This window comes from Varanus komodoensis, unplaced genomic scaffold (assembly GCF_004798865.1).
Source record: "Varanus komodoensis strain SLA01 unplaced genomic scaffold, ASM479886v1 scaffold40, whole genome shotgun sequence".
In the NCBI taxonomy this organism is placed as follows: Eukaryota; Metazoa; Chordata; class Lepidosauria; order Squamata; family Varanidae; genus Varanus; species Varanus komodoensis.
In genome coordinates, this window is record NW_025335942.1 from 9,181,749 (window position 1) to 9,199,363 (window position 17,615).

General features: G+C 64.0%; 1 protein-coding gene across 1 annotated transcript in view; it reads right to left on the reverse strand.

Moving 5' to 3' along the window:
• The window catches only part of LOC123029666 (protocadherin gamma-C3-like), a 41,229-nt gene that overhangs the window by 21,855 nt on the left and 1,759 nt on the right, over positions 1 to 17,615 (reverse strand). The window contains exon 2 of the mRNA XM_044442846.1: positions 14,962 to 17,410. Coding sequence (XP_044298781.1) covers positions 14,962 to 17,410 — 2,449 coding nt within the window. The remainder of the gene's footprint in view (positions 1 to 14,961; positions 17,411 to 17,615) is intronic.

Sequence of the window (17,615 nt, forward strand, 5' to 3'; positions counted from 1 at the left end):
GGGGGGGCGAGGGCGCGCGTCTGTTGCGCAGCCCGGCAGGCGAGCCCAGGCGCCGGGCCGCGCCCGCTGCCGCCCATGCCCGGCTCGCAGGGGCGCGGGCCCCGCCGCCGCCGCCGCAGGTGCGCAGCCCTGGCCGGGCGGGGATCGCCGGCCGCCCCGCTGCGAGTAGGCGCCCTCCCGGAAAGGTCCGCGCCCGGCGGCTGGGCTGACCTGCCGGGCTGCGCAAGAGACGCGGCTCGCTGCGGCGGGGCTGGCGAGGGGGGCGGATTTAGCGCGCGGAGCGGCCGCCGCTCATTGGCAAAATGAGCAGCGGAGACGCGGGGCTGTGAAATGGATACCGGCAGGCGACAATTCCCTCCTCGGCGGCGGCGGCGGCGGCAGAGAAGCCCCTTCCCCGAGACACACACCCGCTGCCCAGCCCGCCCCCCCGCGCCCCGCGCCCCTCTCCGCCTCTCCCAGCATAGCCGGGCGGTTTGGCGGGCTGGCCCGGGGGAGCCCGCGCCCGGGCGTCCAAGGTGGGGGGCCAGCGGGCGGGGCCGCTCGGAGCGAGATGTTGCAGGAGAGGCTGAGGCAAGCAGCGCCCGCCGCCCCTCTGATTCCAGAGGCAGGCAGGCGGCAGGCAGGCAGGCAGGCAGGCGAGCGCCAGGCACTCAATTCCAGCGGGCTGCAGAGGGGATGGATGCGACCTGAAGCAGCCTGCCCGTGAGCCTGCGCCTCAGTTTCCCCGTCTTCCTCCTCATCTCTGCTAGGCGCAGGAGCACCCGAGGCAAAGCAGGCACGGGGGTCCCACGGCGGAAGCTGAAATGGAGAGTGCTCACCTTGCTGAGGAAGCCGGGCTCAGCCAGGTTGCTGCAGGAGGCTGTCCTGAGAGTCAGGTTGGGCTTCATGAACACGAACTCGCTGATGTCCGAGACAGGCGAGAAGCAGGACCTGTATGCCCGGGCCGGGGGACCCGCCGTGGCCACCTGCACCCCGATCATGGCATCGCCAGAGCTCAGCTGGTAATGGTAATGGCTCAGCCCGTGATCGGGGGCCTCTGCGAGCCCCCCGGCTTTACTTCCACAGCAGCCAAGAAAGGCAGGGGCCGTGCGTGCGCCACGGTGGAGGCACCGGATTGCCAGGGCCACCAAAGCCATCAGCGAGATGGTGGAAACTGCTGCCAGGGAGATGATGAGATACACCGTCAAGGTGGGAGGTCCCTCGCTCTCCACCGAGGGGGCCGTTAATCCCAGAAAGGCTTCCGGGCCGCTCTCCTCGAGAAGCACCATCACGGTGACCGAGGTGGACATGGCGGGCTCTCCGGAGTCCTCGACGACCATGACGAGCTGCTGGGCCGCACTGTCCAGCTCTCGTATTGCTCGCAGGGTCCTCACCTCCCCGCTGCGGAGGGCCATGCCGAAAAGGCCGGGATCGGTGGCCTGCTCCAGGTGGTAGGACAGCCAAGCGTTTCGCCCGGAGTCCAAGTCCACAGCCATGATTTTGGTGACCAACGTGTTGGCTGTGGTCGATCGCAGGATCCTGAACTGCGTGCTGGAGTCCTTCCCCGTGAAGGGGAACCGGACCCAGGGCGCGTTGTCATTCTGGTCGAGCAGGTAGACGTGCACCACAACCCTGCTGCAGAGGGGCGGGGAGCCGCCATCGCACGCTTCCACCTGGAACGGGAAGTGGTTGCTGTGCTCATAGTCGAAGGGGGTCTCCGCAAGGATCTCCCCGGTTACGGGGTTGATTGAGATGTAGGAGGTGGGATCCTCCAGGAACTCCTGTCCCGGACCGGCCAGCACAGAGTAAGACAGGCGGGAATTCTGGTCCTTATCTGCATCTGTGGCAGAAACGGTGAGGAGAACCATCCCAGCCGGGTTGTTCTCTTCCAGGCTGACTTCGTAAAACGGCCTGCCAAACTGGGGCGGGTTGTCATTGACATCTGCCAGCGTGATGGAGAACGAGGCGCGCTGGGACAGGGGCGGGCTGCCCAGGTCATAGGCGCGGATGGCAATGTCGTAGCGAGCCACGCTCTCCCGGTCCAGCTGCTCGCTGGTGAGCAGGGAATACTGGTGCTCAAAGTCCTTCCGGAGCTTGAAAGGGAGGTTTCGGGGCAGGTCGCACTGGACCTTGCCCAGGTCGCCGGAGTCCCTGTCCTTGACGTGTATCACGGCGACCACGCTGCCGGGAGGAGCATCTTCACTCATGGAACTGGAGAAGGAGGTGAGGATGACTTCGGGGGCGTTGTCGTTGACATCCACCACCTCCACCGTGACACTGCAGTGCTCCTCCATGGGAGGGGAGCCCTGGTCCTTGGCCTCCACCTCAATCTCATAGACGCTGGCCTCCTCAAAGTCCAAGCTGCCCTGGACTCGGACCTCCCCTGTGAGGCCATCGATGGCGAAGATTCTGCGCAAGGCTTCCGAGTTGTGGCTGCTGAGCGAATACTGGATCTGCCCGTTGGATCCTTCATCCAGGTCTGTGGCGTTGAGCTTCATCACCAGGGTTCCCGGTGGAGAGTTTTCCACCAAGCGGGTGTAGTAAGTGGGCCTGTCAAAAACCGGGTGGTTGTCATTGGCATCCAGGATGTGGACGGCGATTCGGATGGAGCTGGACTTGGGGGCCAGGCCCCCATCCTCTGCCGTCAGGACCAGGGAGTGGACGGCCACCTGCTCCCTGTCCAGCGCCCTCTCCAGGACAAGCTCTGGGAACTTGGTGCCGTCCGTGCGGGCCTTGACGTTGAGGTTGAAGTGCTCATTGGCACTGAGGTGGTAGGTCTGCAGAGTGTTCGTTCCGACGTCGGGGTCCCACGCGTGCGGGATGGGGAAGCGCGCGCCCAGGGCGGCCAGTTCAAAGATCTGCAGGGTGATTGTGCTGCTTGCGAAGGCCGGGGCGTTGTCGTTGATGTCGAGGATCTCCACCTCGATGCGGTAGAACTCCACGGGGTTTTCGATGGCGAGCTTCAGGTGAAGGAAGCACCGCAGGCTCTGCCCACAGAGCTGCTCCCGGTCAATCCGGTCGTTGACTATGATGATCCCCGTGTTGACGTTCACGGAGAAATACTGGGAGTCGGAATCGGAAAGCACCTGCAGATTGGCAGCGGCCAGTTTGGTCACGTCCATCCCCAGGTCCTTGGCCACGCTGCCCACGAAGGCTCCCCGCGTGAGTTCCTCTGGGACAGAGTACCGGATCTGTGCCAAGCAGCCGGTCAGGAACAGGGACGAGGCAAAGCCGTGCAGGAGTCCCTGGCACCAGGCAGAGTTTTCTGTTCTGAGCATCTTTCTGAAATCCACAGCAAGAAGCGCTCAAACTGCAAAACAAGAGCTATTTATAGCAGACCGTGTCCCTGCCAAGCCTTGGAGAGCTCACCACCTAATCTGGGAGGACCATGCAACCTATGCGAGCAAGCGGGTCTGTGGGCACTGTTTACCTCTCCCATTCATTGTTTTGGTTTGCAAGCGATTGACACAGCTGTGGAGGGGAGTGGTGGGCGCCCGCCGCAGATCTTCAAGGTGAGCCCCCTGCTCATTGGTTGCGCCTGCCTTCCCGTCCGTCCAATCAGCAGACTCCTTCCCAGGACAGCAACACACGCACCAATCCAAGTCTGAAAGCAGCTGCCGTGCAAAAAAGGACCGCGGAACCTGCTCCTTTTAACCTAGAGACACCGCGGAACCGCAGACAATGGGAAACAAAGCCCGGCCGGCCGGCCGCCCGGCAAGCCCCAGGCAGGCCGCTCCTCCGGCCCCCTCCCCACGCGGCCAGCCGCAGCGAGAGCCGCCTGATTCCCTCTGCCCGGTGAAGGCTGGCAAGCCACAGCTCCCTGCGCCGATTTTGCCGACACTTCCTGGTCCTGGTCGCCTGCTCCGTGCTCTATGCGCTCCCGAACTGACAGCATTTTACTGAGCTGAAATGCATTCAGTCCTTGATCTGGCTATTCAACAGAACACCTGCACATCCCTTCCCGGGAAAATCTCCAGGCACCTGTACATGATCTTAGTCCTTTTCCCCCTCAGATACCAGTTGCTTTGAGTGTGAATATTGTCAGAGGAGAAAACTATCTCCGACTGCACTTTTGTTCTGGGGGACTTTGCTGTTGCAAAGCTGAGAGAAGCGCAGGAGAAGCTGCCTTCGTGACAAGCTGCATCTGGCGCACGATTCGGACGCACATGCAGCTTTGTACAAAGCGACCCTCGTGGGGAGGAGAAAACACAGCGCCGTTCAAAGGCGGCCCGGCCTGTGCTGGGCACCCCACCCACCCCTCCGCTTCCTCTCCGAGCTGCCACGGGCCACAGGCCACGCCGGCGCGTGGGAGGGCATTCCCCGTGCGCTCACCCCACACCAGCAGCTGATCGGCGAGTCCCAGGTCAAGTCTCAGGCGCCACTCGAGACACCCGGTTCCTCTGTAAGGGAAACGGACAAAACGGCCCTCACCTGCCTGGGCTGGCTCAAGGGATCGCCGTGGGAGGAGATGGCCTCGGGGTCCGGGGGCAGCTCGCAGGGCTGGGGGCGTTCCACGGGCCGCAGGAAGGTGAAGTCGCTCCTGCCGGACCCCGGGGAGCAGCTGGCCCCGTAGCGTGGGCTCTGGGGGTCTGCGGGCTGCAGGGTCACCTCCATGTATTGCATCGTGCCGTCTGAGCTCAGCTGCAGCTCTTGGGTGGGCAGGCGGAAGCCGTCCCCATCCTCATCGCTCGAGCTGCAGCAGAGGGGCTCTGGGTTGCGAACCCATTTTCCCGAGAAGATGATGAAGGAGAGCAGGAACAGCAAGCTGACAGCCACCAGCGCAATGATCAGATAGAAGGCCACATCGGATCTTTCTTTGGGATGTGCCCGGAAGTTGAGAGACTGAGGACCTTCCGCCCGGGCCTTGTCCTCCAGCGAGACCAAGATGGAAACCGTGGTGGACAAGGGGGGGTCTCCATTGTCCTTCACCTGGATGAGGACCCTCTGCGCAGAGAGGTCTGCTTCTTGGAAGTCTCGCACAGTCCACACTTCTCCCGTGTAGGGGGAGACCTGGAACAGGTAGGGATCGGTAGACTGGGGCAGCAAAGAATACTCCAGCCAGGCGTTGTGCCCGGAGTCGGCATCCACGGCGGTCACTTTCGTGACCACATAGCCGGCGGGGGCGTTCCGAGGGATCCTCTGGAATGCAGACAAGTCCTGCCCGGTGACTGGCTGCAAGACCACAGGGGTATTGTCGTTCTCATCCAGGATGAAGACGAAGACCGTGACGCTGGAGCTCAGCCGGGGCGACCCGGCGTCCTGCACCAGGACAGGAATCTGCAGCGCTTGCAGCCTCTCATAGTCGAAAGAGTGCTGGGCATAGAGGTCCCCACTCTCCGGGTTGACGTAAACCAAGGACGAGATGGGGGCCCCCTGGAACTGACTCCCCATCACGGAGTACGTCAGCCGGGCGTTGTCACCCTCGTCGGGGTCCGAAGCCGCCACGGTGCAGAGCAGGGAGCCTGGAGGGTTGTTCTCCTTCAGGAAGGTGTTGTAGGCCTGCTGCGTGAAGCGCGGGGCGTTGTCGTTGACGTCTGAGATGTTCAGCACGACGGTGACGTTGGTGCTGAGGGGCGGGGAGCCCGAGTCTCGGGCGGTCAGCGTGATGGCGTACTGGGAGACCGCTTCTCGGTCGAGCTGCTTGCGGGTCATCAGGGAATAGTGGTTCTCGAAGGACTTGATCTTAAAGGGCACGTCCGGGGAGATCTGTAGGTGCACCTTCCCATTGGCCCCCGAGTCCTGGTCACGCACGCTGAAGAGCCCCACCACCGTGTCCAGGGGCGTGTTTTCTGGCACCGGGCTCACCAGGGAGGTGAGCAGGACCTCCGGCGGATGGTCGTTCTCGTCTTCCACTTCCAACTGGATGACGCAGTGGCCTTCCAGTTGCGGGATGCCCTTGTCCCTGGCCCTGATGTGAAGCTCATAGGAATGGGCCTCCTCGAAATCCACAGCTCCTTTAACATGGATCTCGCCCGTGTGGGGATCCAAGCCAAACAACTTCTGGATGGACTCCGGCGTGTGGATCCCAAAGGAATACTGTATCTCTCCGTTGGAACCGGCGTCGGGGTCAGTCGCGTTCAGACTGAAGAGCAACGCACCCACAGGGGTGTTCTCCAGGAAGCTGACCTTGTACACGGGCAGGTCGAAGGCAGGCTCGTTGTCGTTGCTGTCGAGGACCACGACGGTGATCTGGGCCGTCCCGGACAGGACGGGGCTGCCTCCGTCGCGAGCGGTGAGCACGAGCCGGTGCTCCGCCTGCCGCTCCCGGTCCAGCGGCTGCTCCAGCACCAGCTCCGGCAGCAGCTTGCCACCCTTCACGTTCCTGACGTTCAGGGAGAAATGGGGGTTGGGGCCCAGCTGGTAGGCACTGACGGCGTTGGTCCCCACATCTGCGTCGTGCGCGCTCTCCAGGGGGAAGCGCGACCCCACGGGGGCAGACTCGGCGATGCGCAGGGCGGGCCCGGGGGCCGGGAAGCCGGGGGCGTTGTCGTTGAGGTCCCGGACCTCCACCTCCAGGTGGAAGAGCTCTAGGGGCTGCTCGATGACCACCTGGACCGGCAGCACACAGGCCTCGCTGGCGCCACACAGGGCCTCGCGGTCGATCTTCTCGTTCACAAGCAGGGTGCCCCCGGCTGGGCCGAGCGCGAAGAACCTCTTGCTCTCCTCGGAGCCCAGCTGCAGCCGGCGCCGCGAGAGGGCCGCCGCCGTCAAGCCCAGGTCCTGCGCCACCTTCCCCACCACGGTCCCCGGGTCGGATTCCTCCATCACGGAATAGTGGAGCTGCCCTGCCACTGACACCCAGAGGGACAGCAAAAGCCAGCCCCGTACTTGCCCGGCGAGTGGCGGCTCCATCGCGGAACGAGCCCTTCCAGAGGAGTCCATGTGGCGCGCTCCAGGGCTCGGCAGGCTGCGCGAGCCGGGCGAACGCTGCTGATCAGATCCCTCGGTATTTTCTTCCAAATGGATTCAATGGCTTTGGAGCTTGCCGAGCTGCAGCAGAGTGTTAGTCAGAGCTGAGGGGGTGGACCGGGGGAGGGAAGCTGAGCTATAGCCATAGCGACGAGGACGGAAGTCAAGGCAAAAGAGTGCCCCCCCGCCCGGAAATTTGGTCCGGCACCTGGCGGGATGAGGAGCCTCTCCGCTCCCTGCCAGCACTGCACCACCCCCCCCCCCGCCCCAAGGCCAGGGCCACGTGCATGCGTGGCTGGGGCGATGCCCCTGTCCTTCACCCCCTGGTGCAGCCAGCTCTTCAGCAGGCTGGCTTGTCACAGGTTCTGGCAGCTAAGTTTAGCAGCTCAGGCTCCTGTTCTCAAGGAAACCGCACGTCCGGGAGGCATGAGTGGTACAAATCCTCATTGTTCACATTAGCCAGATTCCTTCTATCTCATCCACACAAAGAGGAACCCTCAGCTGTGGGGAGACAGAGCCACAGTCTCTCTGGCCAAGGACTGGCCTGCTCTGTCACCAGCTATGAAAAAGGGGCTTGTTATCACGCAGCCCAGGAGCGATAAGGAAGGGCTCTCCCAGGGAGGCCCCAGACTTTTGGCAAAGGGTGCCTGGAGGCATCACCAAGGCAAAGCTGCTCCAGAATCTGCTCCAGTGCGGAGTGGGATGTAAACATTCGGAGCAGATTAGAGCAAGCACGCACGCACGCACAGACACCCACCACGCAAGCAGGCCCTCCTCAGTGGAGATGCACATGGCCCTCCGACCCGCACGCAGTGCGACAATGCAGAAGCCCCCGCGTTGCTTCAGGCCAGCCGGCCCATTCACCGGGCTCTCCTAAATTAGAAAATCATCAGCCGCTGCAGCTGCTCGTCTGAGTAGATCCATTGTAAGGGGAAGGCAGTGGGAGGGAGCCGATGAACAGAAATCCACAAAGGCAGAGACGTTTAGGCTGCCGTATGAAAGGAGAATGGACAGTGCACTAGGGCCAGATCACTCCTATGCCCTGCAAGGGTGGGAAAAGGCCTGCAGCCTCTCCGTGGGTCATAACAGGAAGGCCACGTCCTGCGCCACGGAGCTGCAGAGGCCTTCACCTGTCTCCAGAGAGGGCAGCTCATCTGCAGGCGCTCCCGTGTCCTGCTCACCCGCCCTTTCCCTTCCTACTCCCTCTGTCCCATTTACAAAAAGGAGGAGGATTCGGCAAACTGCCTTGGAAAATTATGCAACTGCTCCTTGGTATTTTTAGCTAGAGAAAGCCTGCTGTCTTTTGGCCCAGCATCCCTGTCCCGGCTGCTTTAAGACGTGCCCACTTGCCAAAGCTCGCTCCGTCTGAGCTTCCCTGGAAACATTAGCAAAGGGGCAGCATGGCTCCTTGCCCCATCTCAAGCCCCCCACATGCTTTGGAAGTGGCAAGTAGTCATGGGAGGCACAGCCGGGTGCCGCTACCCCCCCCCCCCCCCGTCTGCCCCACGCCTTCCGGGGCCTTCCGCGTCCCACAGCTCGCCTCGTTCGGCTCCTGGAAAGGGCCGCCGGCTGGGAGACCCCTGTGGGCCCGGCTTGCCCCCTGAGGTCCCCCCCTTCTCAGAAGCGAGCCTGGCCGGCCTGGGAGAGCGGAAGGAGGAGAGACCCCGCAGCGGCGCTTGCCGGGAAGGGCAGTTGCCTCTGGGCTCGGCCACGCCGAGGGCGTGTCACGTGGCCTCCCCCTCTGTGGCGTGAGGCCCTTCCGCGCCAAGCCCCGCTCCCGGGCTCTCTAGACCATGGGCCCTCAAGCTACGGCCCGGGGGCCAGATCCGGCCCGCCATGCGCCTTCGGACCTGCGCCGGCAGCAGGCGCTTTGCACCTGGGTGAGCTCCTCGCGCAGGGAACGGCGCCGGCTGCCGGACGAGGGCCGCAGGGGAAGGGGAGCGCCCTCCCTCCGCGCCGTGGTGGCGATGTGGGCACGGTCGAAGGAGTGCACCCCCCGTGGCTCAGCCCGGAGGGGGCCGGCGCGCCGCTTACGCCCATGGCGGAGCCTCACGGCCGGGATCAGGGCCAAAGGCGGACGCAGCAATGGCAGCCGCACGGCTCCGGCAAGCAGGCTGCGGGAAGCGGGGTGGCGGGGTGGCGGGGGGTCCGGATTCAGCTCAGGAGTTGCTCAGGATTTCACGAGGAAATGGCTCGGCCGGAAAGTGCCGGAGAACCAGCGCTGGCTCTGACTCTAACCCTGTGCTGAGGACTCCCCCCACCCCATCCACGAGCAGCAGAGAAAAGCGGCTCTCAACAGGGGGCCCCGTCTGGAAGGGGCCCCTGCAGGGAGGTGGTGCTGTGCTGGAGGGGGTCTGCGGGGTCCTGCGATGGTGCCTGGCAGGTGGTGGGGAGCCTAGTTGGAGGCAGGTGGCCGGTCTCCTCTACCACCTCCATGAGGGCGACCCCTGGCCCCACTGGGGCTTCTCGCTCACTTTGCAAGAAGCTCCCTCTTCATCACCCCACCCTCCCCTCGCCTCTGATCTCTCCAGCCTCCCAGTCGCAAGCCAGCCGCTGAGCCCAGGCTGAGCCTTCTCTGGAGCCCGGCTGAGGGAGGGGCTCATCCTGCCGCCTTGCTGCTCGCTGGCAAGGAGGCCCCGGGCGCCCCTGGGGGCACCTCCTGCTAGGCTGACCTTGTGCCCTGACGGATTCCGACAGGCGGGTTGTCCCTGGCTTCTGGGGCTGGCGCCGAGATCTTAGTAGCTCAGATCTGGCAGGCCTTTTCTCTCTGCCCAGCAGCTGCTCCAGAATCAGTTCAGGCTTGCCGCCGAGCGCTCCACATGGACTCAGTGGGCAGGCGCTGGCGGAGTCTGCACCGTGTCTAACTCTCCAAGCGCCTCCGAGGCGGACTGGGGCCCTGGCGCTGCAGGCGCCGTGATTTCCAAATGGGTGAGAACGGTAAGAACGAGGCCGGGGGCTCCATTCCCACAGGACTGTGGGCTGCTGGGCCTGCAGGCAGGACCGCTAGACAGCAAGCGGCCCAACGGGCCACAGCGCTGCTCCCGGTCAGGCCGCCCCTTCGCAGCCTGGAGGCCACCACGGACCTGCACCCCCAACCGCTTCTCAGCACAGCCAGCCATGACCTGGGCAGCCTCCTGAGCCAGCTCTTTAGACCCCCCCCCCAAAGGCCCCCCGAGCGTGGCTCTCCGGGAGTGGGATGCCGGACCTGCCTCTCTCCCCAGCAACCTGGAGACGGACAGAAACCCCCCACAAAGCTTGGACTGCCATGGCATTCGCCACCCTTCTCTGGAGAGGGAGATGCCGTTCCCAAAGGGTCACCCCTCCCATCCCTTGCTGGCCTTTCTGACCCAGCGCAGCCAAGACAATGACACAGAGCCTGCACCAGGCAGTCCGGACGGCACATGCTCTGACTCTTGCATCTTGTTTCCTCCCACAGGACGGGACAGGAGCACCGGATCCAACCCAGAACCAAGAGAGGTGGGACCCTGTGGGGCTCCAAAGCAAGCCTTGGCTCCTGCAGTCCAGGGTGCTCTGGCCGCACGGCAAGCGCCGGCCCACGCTCCCCCTCCCCGGCTCCGGCAGCGATGCCGGGCTGGGGGCGGGGTCTTAAAGCGCCTGCACAGAGGCCGACGAGCCGGAAACCTCTTCGCCGGCTGTCCGTGGCCAGATTTCCCAGGATAATTATCTCAGCACCAAACCCTGTGTCACGACATGCTTGGCTATCCCTCGCTGAGCACGCTTGGCTCCGGGAGGCACAAGCTCCACGCGGACCCAGACGACGGCCTGGCAGCAGGGAGCCCAGGCGGGAGGCCCCTGCACGGCTCAGCGAGGGCTGGAGAGCACGGTGGGGGTGCCTCGAGGCCCCAGGCGGAGGCTCTGCCGGAAGCACCTCACCCTGGACGGCTCTCCGGGGCAGTGCTGATAGCGCTCGCGGGAGGCGGGCTTGGAAGCCCACCCCCGTTGTGCCTCCAGCTCTGCCCTCCACGCTGAGGACCCCCAGAGAGCCGAGCCACACCGTCGGCCCCTCCCCAGCACTGCCGCCAACACGCGAGGCAGAATAAACTGCCCCGCCGTAGGGGAAAAGCTTGGGCTCGGTGGCCAGGGCAGGCTCACCGAAGGGCATGCTGCTTCCTGGAGCGCTTATCTATTTACTTAAAACATTCGTATCGCTCCTACACGAGACAAACATCCCAGGACAGCTTACACAATTATAACAATTAATAACAACCGCAAATAACCACTGTAAAACAACAAAAACACAACATCAGCAAAAGTCGAAATCAAAATCAGAAACAAAAGCAAAAGCAAAAAGCAACTGCAGATGTTAAAACCAATTAAAATGTCTAATTCTTAAAATGACGGGAAAATAAAAAGCTCCTAGGAGATTTCCTCCCTCCCCAAAGGTGACGCCAACCTTAGCACCCGGGTCTTCAGCAGAGGGAGGGAAGTCTCGCCTCTGGCTGCTCCTAACAGGGTGTCCCATGGAAGCCACACTCACCCCTGCTCAGGAGACTGCGCCCAGCAGCCAGCAGCAGCAGCGGGGGCACGAGAAAGGCGGGCAGGGTCCTCGGAGCGGGGCCACAGAGGACCCCCAGGAAGAGGGCCTGCACTTCGCCGGGCGAGCGGGAGCTCTCTCTTGGGCTCGCGTCAGGGAAGGGGCTCCCTGGACTTGCTCCGCGCTGGACGCGGCCTGCGTGGCCCAGAGGCGGGCGCTCCGACCTGCCTGGGCCGACGGCAGCAGTGGGTTCTGGCGGTGGTCCTCCTCCAGGAGGGGAGGGTGGGCGGCCAGGGCGGGTCGTGGTGCTGGGAATGCTGCTAGCCAGACTGTCTCTGCTGAGCCAGGAGATGGTGGCAACTGGGCACTGGGTGTGGAACAGGCTCCCCGCTTCCCGGGCAGGGTCTGGGGGGCCAAGAGTCGCCGCTCCCCCCATGCAGTGAGCTCTCGCAGTGTGCCGAGAGGCACTCCCGGCACGGGCAGAGCTTATGCTGACCGCCGCACCTGTGGGACGCCTCAAGAAGTGCCCCCCCCCCCCGTATGTTCTGTGAAAGGACCTCCTCCAGCACCTGCCGCTTCTGTCTTGAGTTGGGCCTGCCCTTTCCACAGGTGGCTTCAGGCCAAGAAGTGGCATGGAGCCAAACGACCGAAGGGGCATCCCTCTGTACCCAGCAGAAATGGAAGCCACTGCCACCGCCCCTGCCGGCCACCAAGTCTGTCACAGCTTTCTGAAGACGCTGGTCTTTGGGAATCCAAAAATTCCCTTGGCTGCCCAGAGTTTAAAAAGCAGCAGTTTTGCCAGCAAGACAACAGATCTTGCATGCCTTCCATACTTAAGTCTCTGCTCCAACAGCTGATGCTGGAGAAGAAATTGAAAACTTTGATGCAGGTACTCAAGAGGGAGTGGATAACGCACCTGAGCAAGACATGCCGCTAGTCCTGGTGACTGGAATGCAACAGTAGGGGGCAAAGCAGAATCAACTCTTCTGTGAAGGTTTGGCCTGGGGTAAGAAATGAACTGGGAGGATGACTCACAGAATTTTGTTTATCCAACAACCTGTTCACTGCAAACACATACTTCGCGCAGCCACTCAGACCGCTGTGTACATGGACCTCACCAGAGACAAATGCAGAAGTCAAATAGATTATGTAACTGGACGCAGAAGGTGGAAAAGTCCTAATCTTGCGCCCAAAACCAGACAAGGGGCAGACCGTGGCAGTGGCCACCAGCTCCTAATTTCAGAACTTGGAGGCAAACTAGAAAAGATCTCCAGCAGAAACATTTCAGCAAGTCTCGCCAGCCCTTCAGATCTCAGCAACCGAAAGCCCCTTTGAACAGAACATTTGTCACAACATATGGAACATTCAGCCATCATGTCACAGAGCGGTTACCCAGCCTGAGTCGAGGGATAATAAGGAAAACGTGAGTGGACGAAACAGGTCTGCTTCTACCCGAGCGCAATCGCAGCAGCCGGTCCGCCTCGTTCGGTTGCCTGCCTGGGGTGTAAAAGCTAGGGAGGCATCAAGAATTCGGCAAGCCGCCGTGCCCGGGTGGCCGATCACGCCTGGCTTGGCGAGCGCATGGCGCACGCCTCACCATCATCTTCAGTGGCAGCTTCAAATGCAAAACCTGCACAGATCCGCGCTTCCTTTGCTACCTTTTCTTTTTTTGCTCGCTGCACAGACAAACATAAATAATGCCAGAAAAAAATGCCCATTCTCACTCTGCCCTTTTGGACAAAACGGCACGTCGTGCAGAGACAGCCTGGCAACAGGAGACGCGCCAGATGCTCGGCTGCGGAGCAGAGCCCTCCCTGCAGCCCCTTCGCCTGCCTGGGGCCGTTGCTGGGGCAGAGCACAGGCGCCGCGTCGTACGCCCAGGCCAGTTCCTGGCACCACGGGCGGCCGGACGCCCCTCGACCCACGCCCTGCAGAGCCAGGGCCGGCCAGCCTCCCAGGGGCAGCAAACAGATGAGCCTGCCTCCCCGCCCGGCCACCCGCCCAGCGATGCGGGGCGGGGGTTGCCGGGGTGGGGCCTGGGCACCCGGAGGATGCTGCCAACCTGCAGCTGCGTCTGTAACGCAGGGCGGGACGGGCTGTCGCGCCGGCTCAGGGTGCAAGGCTGGCTCTCTTCTCACGCTCCCTGCCCTGCGGCGCTCGGCACATGGAGGGCCCCCGTGGGGAATGCGCTCCCTGCCCTGTGCCGACAGAGCCCTCTTGCGCTCCCGCAATCGAGGACGGGCCCTTGTGGCCCCCAGGTGCTGTGGGGCTGCTGGCCCAGGCCCGAGGCGGCACAGCCAGAGTGAGGGGTGCCGGCTGCCAGGGGGCCCTGCAGCTGGGGCAGGGAAGGGTCCCACCCAGATCGGGCAGGGGGAGCGGTCCCTGTCCCACTTGTCTCGACGGAGGGCCATGCGGGAGGATCCACGTTTCCGTGGTTGTCTGCAGGGCAGAGGAAGGGCCGGAGTGGGCGAAGGGCTGCACAGCGTGATGCACCTGGGGCCCAGAACCCCCCGCTTTCCAGGCGACCTGCTGCATGGAAGAGGTGCTCCAGGCCAGCCACCGGCAGCTGCCCCCCCTCAGTGCCCCAGTGCCCCCACAATGCCACGCATGGGCGCGAGGCCCTCTGCCCACAGGCAGGCATCCCAGCTTCTGGGGCGCCTTGTCTTTCCACCCCACGTGCCACCCCGTCCTTGCTGCCACCTGTGATTTGGGAACGGCTGGAGGGCCCCCTGCCGCCTGCAGGGCGGTGCCTCCCAGGGGCAGCGGGCCTTTTGCTGGAAAGGGGAGCCCCGCTCTCGCACCCTGTCCCGGGGACCCAGTGCCTCGCAGGCGTCACAAGCGCCCGTGGCACAGCCCTCCAGCCTGCGCAGCCATTTCGCCCCCTCCTCCAACCTGTTTGAGACACCAAAAACAGACCCGATCCCACCACACCCTCCCACGATATTAGGAAGAGAAACCAGCCATCATTTGCCCCATAGTTATCGTGAAGGAGCATGTCGGGAGCAGAGCCAGCTGTGCGGGGAGGTCAGACTAGATGGCCCAGGAGACCCCTTCTGCCTCGCTCTGTTCCTCTGTTTCGATGTTTCTAGAGGGTAAAGCAGTGGGGACCAGTCCCCAGGGGAGGGCTGCGCATGGCCCCTTGGCGTCCCGAGACCTCCCCAAGCCAAGACGCCCTCAGACCGCTTCCATCAAGCAAGCAACCCGCCACTGAACACACACCTGGCCCATTCACGCTGCGTTCCCGTTGCACCACCTTCCAGGTCACTGAACGTACTGGCAGGTATCCTTCTGCCACAGCCTGGTCTAGGTAACCATCAGTGGCAGGTGACCTGAACTGTTCACACGATTTGACGAGGCAGAGAAAGGGCTGACCGAGCCACCAACCTCGTCACTGGCTAGGAATGCACAGGAAAGCCACAGGAAGGGAACGGGGGCAACTGCAATTACACCAGGAAGCAACCGCACACCACAAGGGGGAGACAGAGGGCAGGGGAAGGGAGGAGCTCCACAGGCACGGCCACCCTTCCCGGGGAAGCCCACGAGCGGTCGGCCCGGAAGCTCTCTCGTGCATACGTTACCTCGGAGGGCGCTGGGAGCCTGCTATTGGTGCCTATGATCTGGTTATAGAGGGCAGCATCGCGCCTTGGGATGGTGCTTTGGCGGCTGCCCACAGGACTGGGAGCGAAGGGCATTTTGTACAGAAGGTCGCTCTGGCGAGAGTCAGTGGTGAGGACTTGCTGGTAGAAGCTGGGAGGGGCAAATCCACTGCGCACAGTGTCTATGTGGTTGAAAGGCCCGGGGGTTCTATAGAGGGAGCTCCGGGAGGCCTTGAAAATATCCCTGGATTGCCTCCACTTGCAGAATTTATAGACCCCGACCCCAACCACTGTGACAAAGAAGGCCACGGAGATCAAGATGACCGCGAGGATTAAATAGAAAGTCAAGTGCTTCTTGGTCTGGGGGACGGAGGACACGGCTGTCAGGTCCGCCAGTGCCTCCCTGGATGTCTCTGCCACCGTGACCGTGAGGGTCACGGTGGAGGACAAAGCAGGGTCCCCGCTGTCCTTCACGAGGATGACCAAAGTCTGCCTGCGGGAGTCTTCCTCCCGCAGAGCCCGGGCTGTGCTGATCTCCCCGGAATGCAGGCCCAGGGCGAAGAGTCCGGGGTCAGTGGCCTGCAGGAGCGTGTAGGAGAGCCAGGCGTTGTATCCTGCGTCCGCATCCCAGGCCACGACCTTGGTGACCATGTACCCGGGGCTGACTGCGGGCGAGATCGCCTCCAAGAGCAAGGCGCTGCCGTTCGGGCTGGGGTGCAGCACTCGGGGGGGATTGTCATTCTGGTCTGTGACGAAAACATGGATGGTGGTGTTGGTGGCCAGGGGGGGCACGCCTCCGTCCCGGACCTGCACCACCAGCTGGAACTCCATTGCGTCCTCATGGTCCAAGGGCACCAGGACATAAATGGAGCCGTTCTCCCGGTTAATGGAAAAGTACCTGCCCGCCAAATCTCCCAAAGGGCCGGGGTTCTCGAGGATGGAGTAGGAAAGGTGCGAATTCTGGTCCAGATCCGCATCAGAGGCACTGATGTTAAAAATCAGGGTCCCCGGAAGGTTGTTTTCTTCCATGTACACGTCATAAGAGGGCTGTGGGTATTTAGGCGGGTTGTCGTTTACGTCGGACACCTTCACGAGAATGCGCTTTTCCGCCCCGAGAGAGGGCGAGCCGGCGTCTCGCGCGGTGACGGTGATGTTGTACTCGGAGGCGCGCTCCCGGTCCAGCGCTTCCTTCGTCTGCACCGTGTAGTAGTTCTGCAGGGAGGAGCTGAGGGCAAAAGGGAGGTCCGCAGGGATGGAGCAGCTGACCAGGCCGTTGTCCGCGGAGTCGCGATCCGTGACGCTCAGCAGGGCGACCACGGTCCCTGGCGCGGCGTCCTCGGGCACCGGGCTGTACACCGAGGTCACGGATATTTCCGGGCGGTTGTCGTTCACGTCGACGACCTCCAGCAGCACCTTGCAGTGGGCCACGGCCGGGTTGGAGCCCTTGTCCTTGGCCTGGATGTAGACCTCGTAGAACCGGGCCTCCTCGAAGTCCAGCGCTCCCTGGAGGCTCAGCTCGCCCGTGGCAGGGTCCAGGGCGAAGAGCTGCCGCAGCTGCGCGGGCGTGTGGCTGCTGAAGGCGTACTCGACCTCCCCGTTGGCGCCCTCGTCCAGGTCGGAGGCGCTGGGGCGCGCGAGCGGCGTGCGCGGGGGCACGTCCTCCCGCACGCGGGCGCGGTAGACGGACTGGTTGAAGACGGGGCTGTTGTCGTTGGCGTCCAGGACGTCCACCAGGACCTGCAGCGTGGCCGAGCGCGGCGGGCTGCCGCCGTCCAGCGCGGTGAGCGCCAGGCGGAGCTCCCGCTGCCGCTCGCGGTCCAGCGCCTTCTGCAGCACCAGCTCGGCGTACTTGGTGCCGTCGCCGCGCGCCTGCACGTCCAGCGCGAAGTGCGCGTTGGCGCTGAGCTGGTACGTCTGCAGGGCGTGGGCGCCCGCGTCGGGGTCCTGCGCGCTCTCCAGCGGGAAGCGCGCGCCGGGCGCCACGGACTCGCTGACCTCCAGGCGCATCTGCCTGCTGGGGAACGCGGGGTCGTGGTCGTTCACGTCCAGGATCTCCACCGCGACGCCGAACAGCTCCAGCGGGCTCTCGGCCACGACCTGCAGGCTCAGCACGCAGGGCGCCAGCGCGCCGCACAGCTCCTCGCGGTCGATGCGCTCGGCCACGCGCAGCTCGCCGGTGCCCAGGTCGGCCTCGAAGAACTTGCGGCCGCCCCCCGACACCACGCGCAGGTTGCGCGCCTGCAGCTGCCGGAGCGGCAGGCCCAAGTCGAGCGCCACGTTCCCCACGGCCGCGCCGACGGGCCGCTCCTCGGGCATCGCGTAGCGCACGGAGGCGGCGGCCGCGGCAGAGCCGCCGGGGCCCGGCCACAGGCACAGGCACAGGCACAGCGCGAGCACGAGCCCCGGCCGCCGGCTCCCCGCCGCGGCCCGGCTCATCGCGCGAGGGGGCGCGGCCGCTCCTGCGGAAGAACGCGCCCGGCTGCCGCTAGAAGTTCTCGGCCGGGCCGCTCATGCCGCCGCCGCCGCCGCCGCCTGCGCGCCCGGGGCTCGGCTGTGCGGAGGGCCGCCGCGCCGTGTGCGCTTCGCCGCCGCGCGTCCCGGGACTCCTGCCGCGCGCTCGCCTCGCGCCCTCTGCC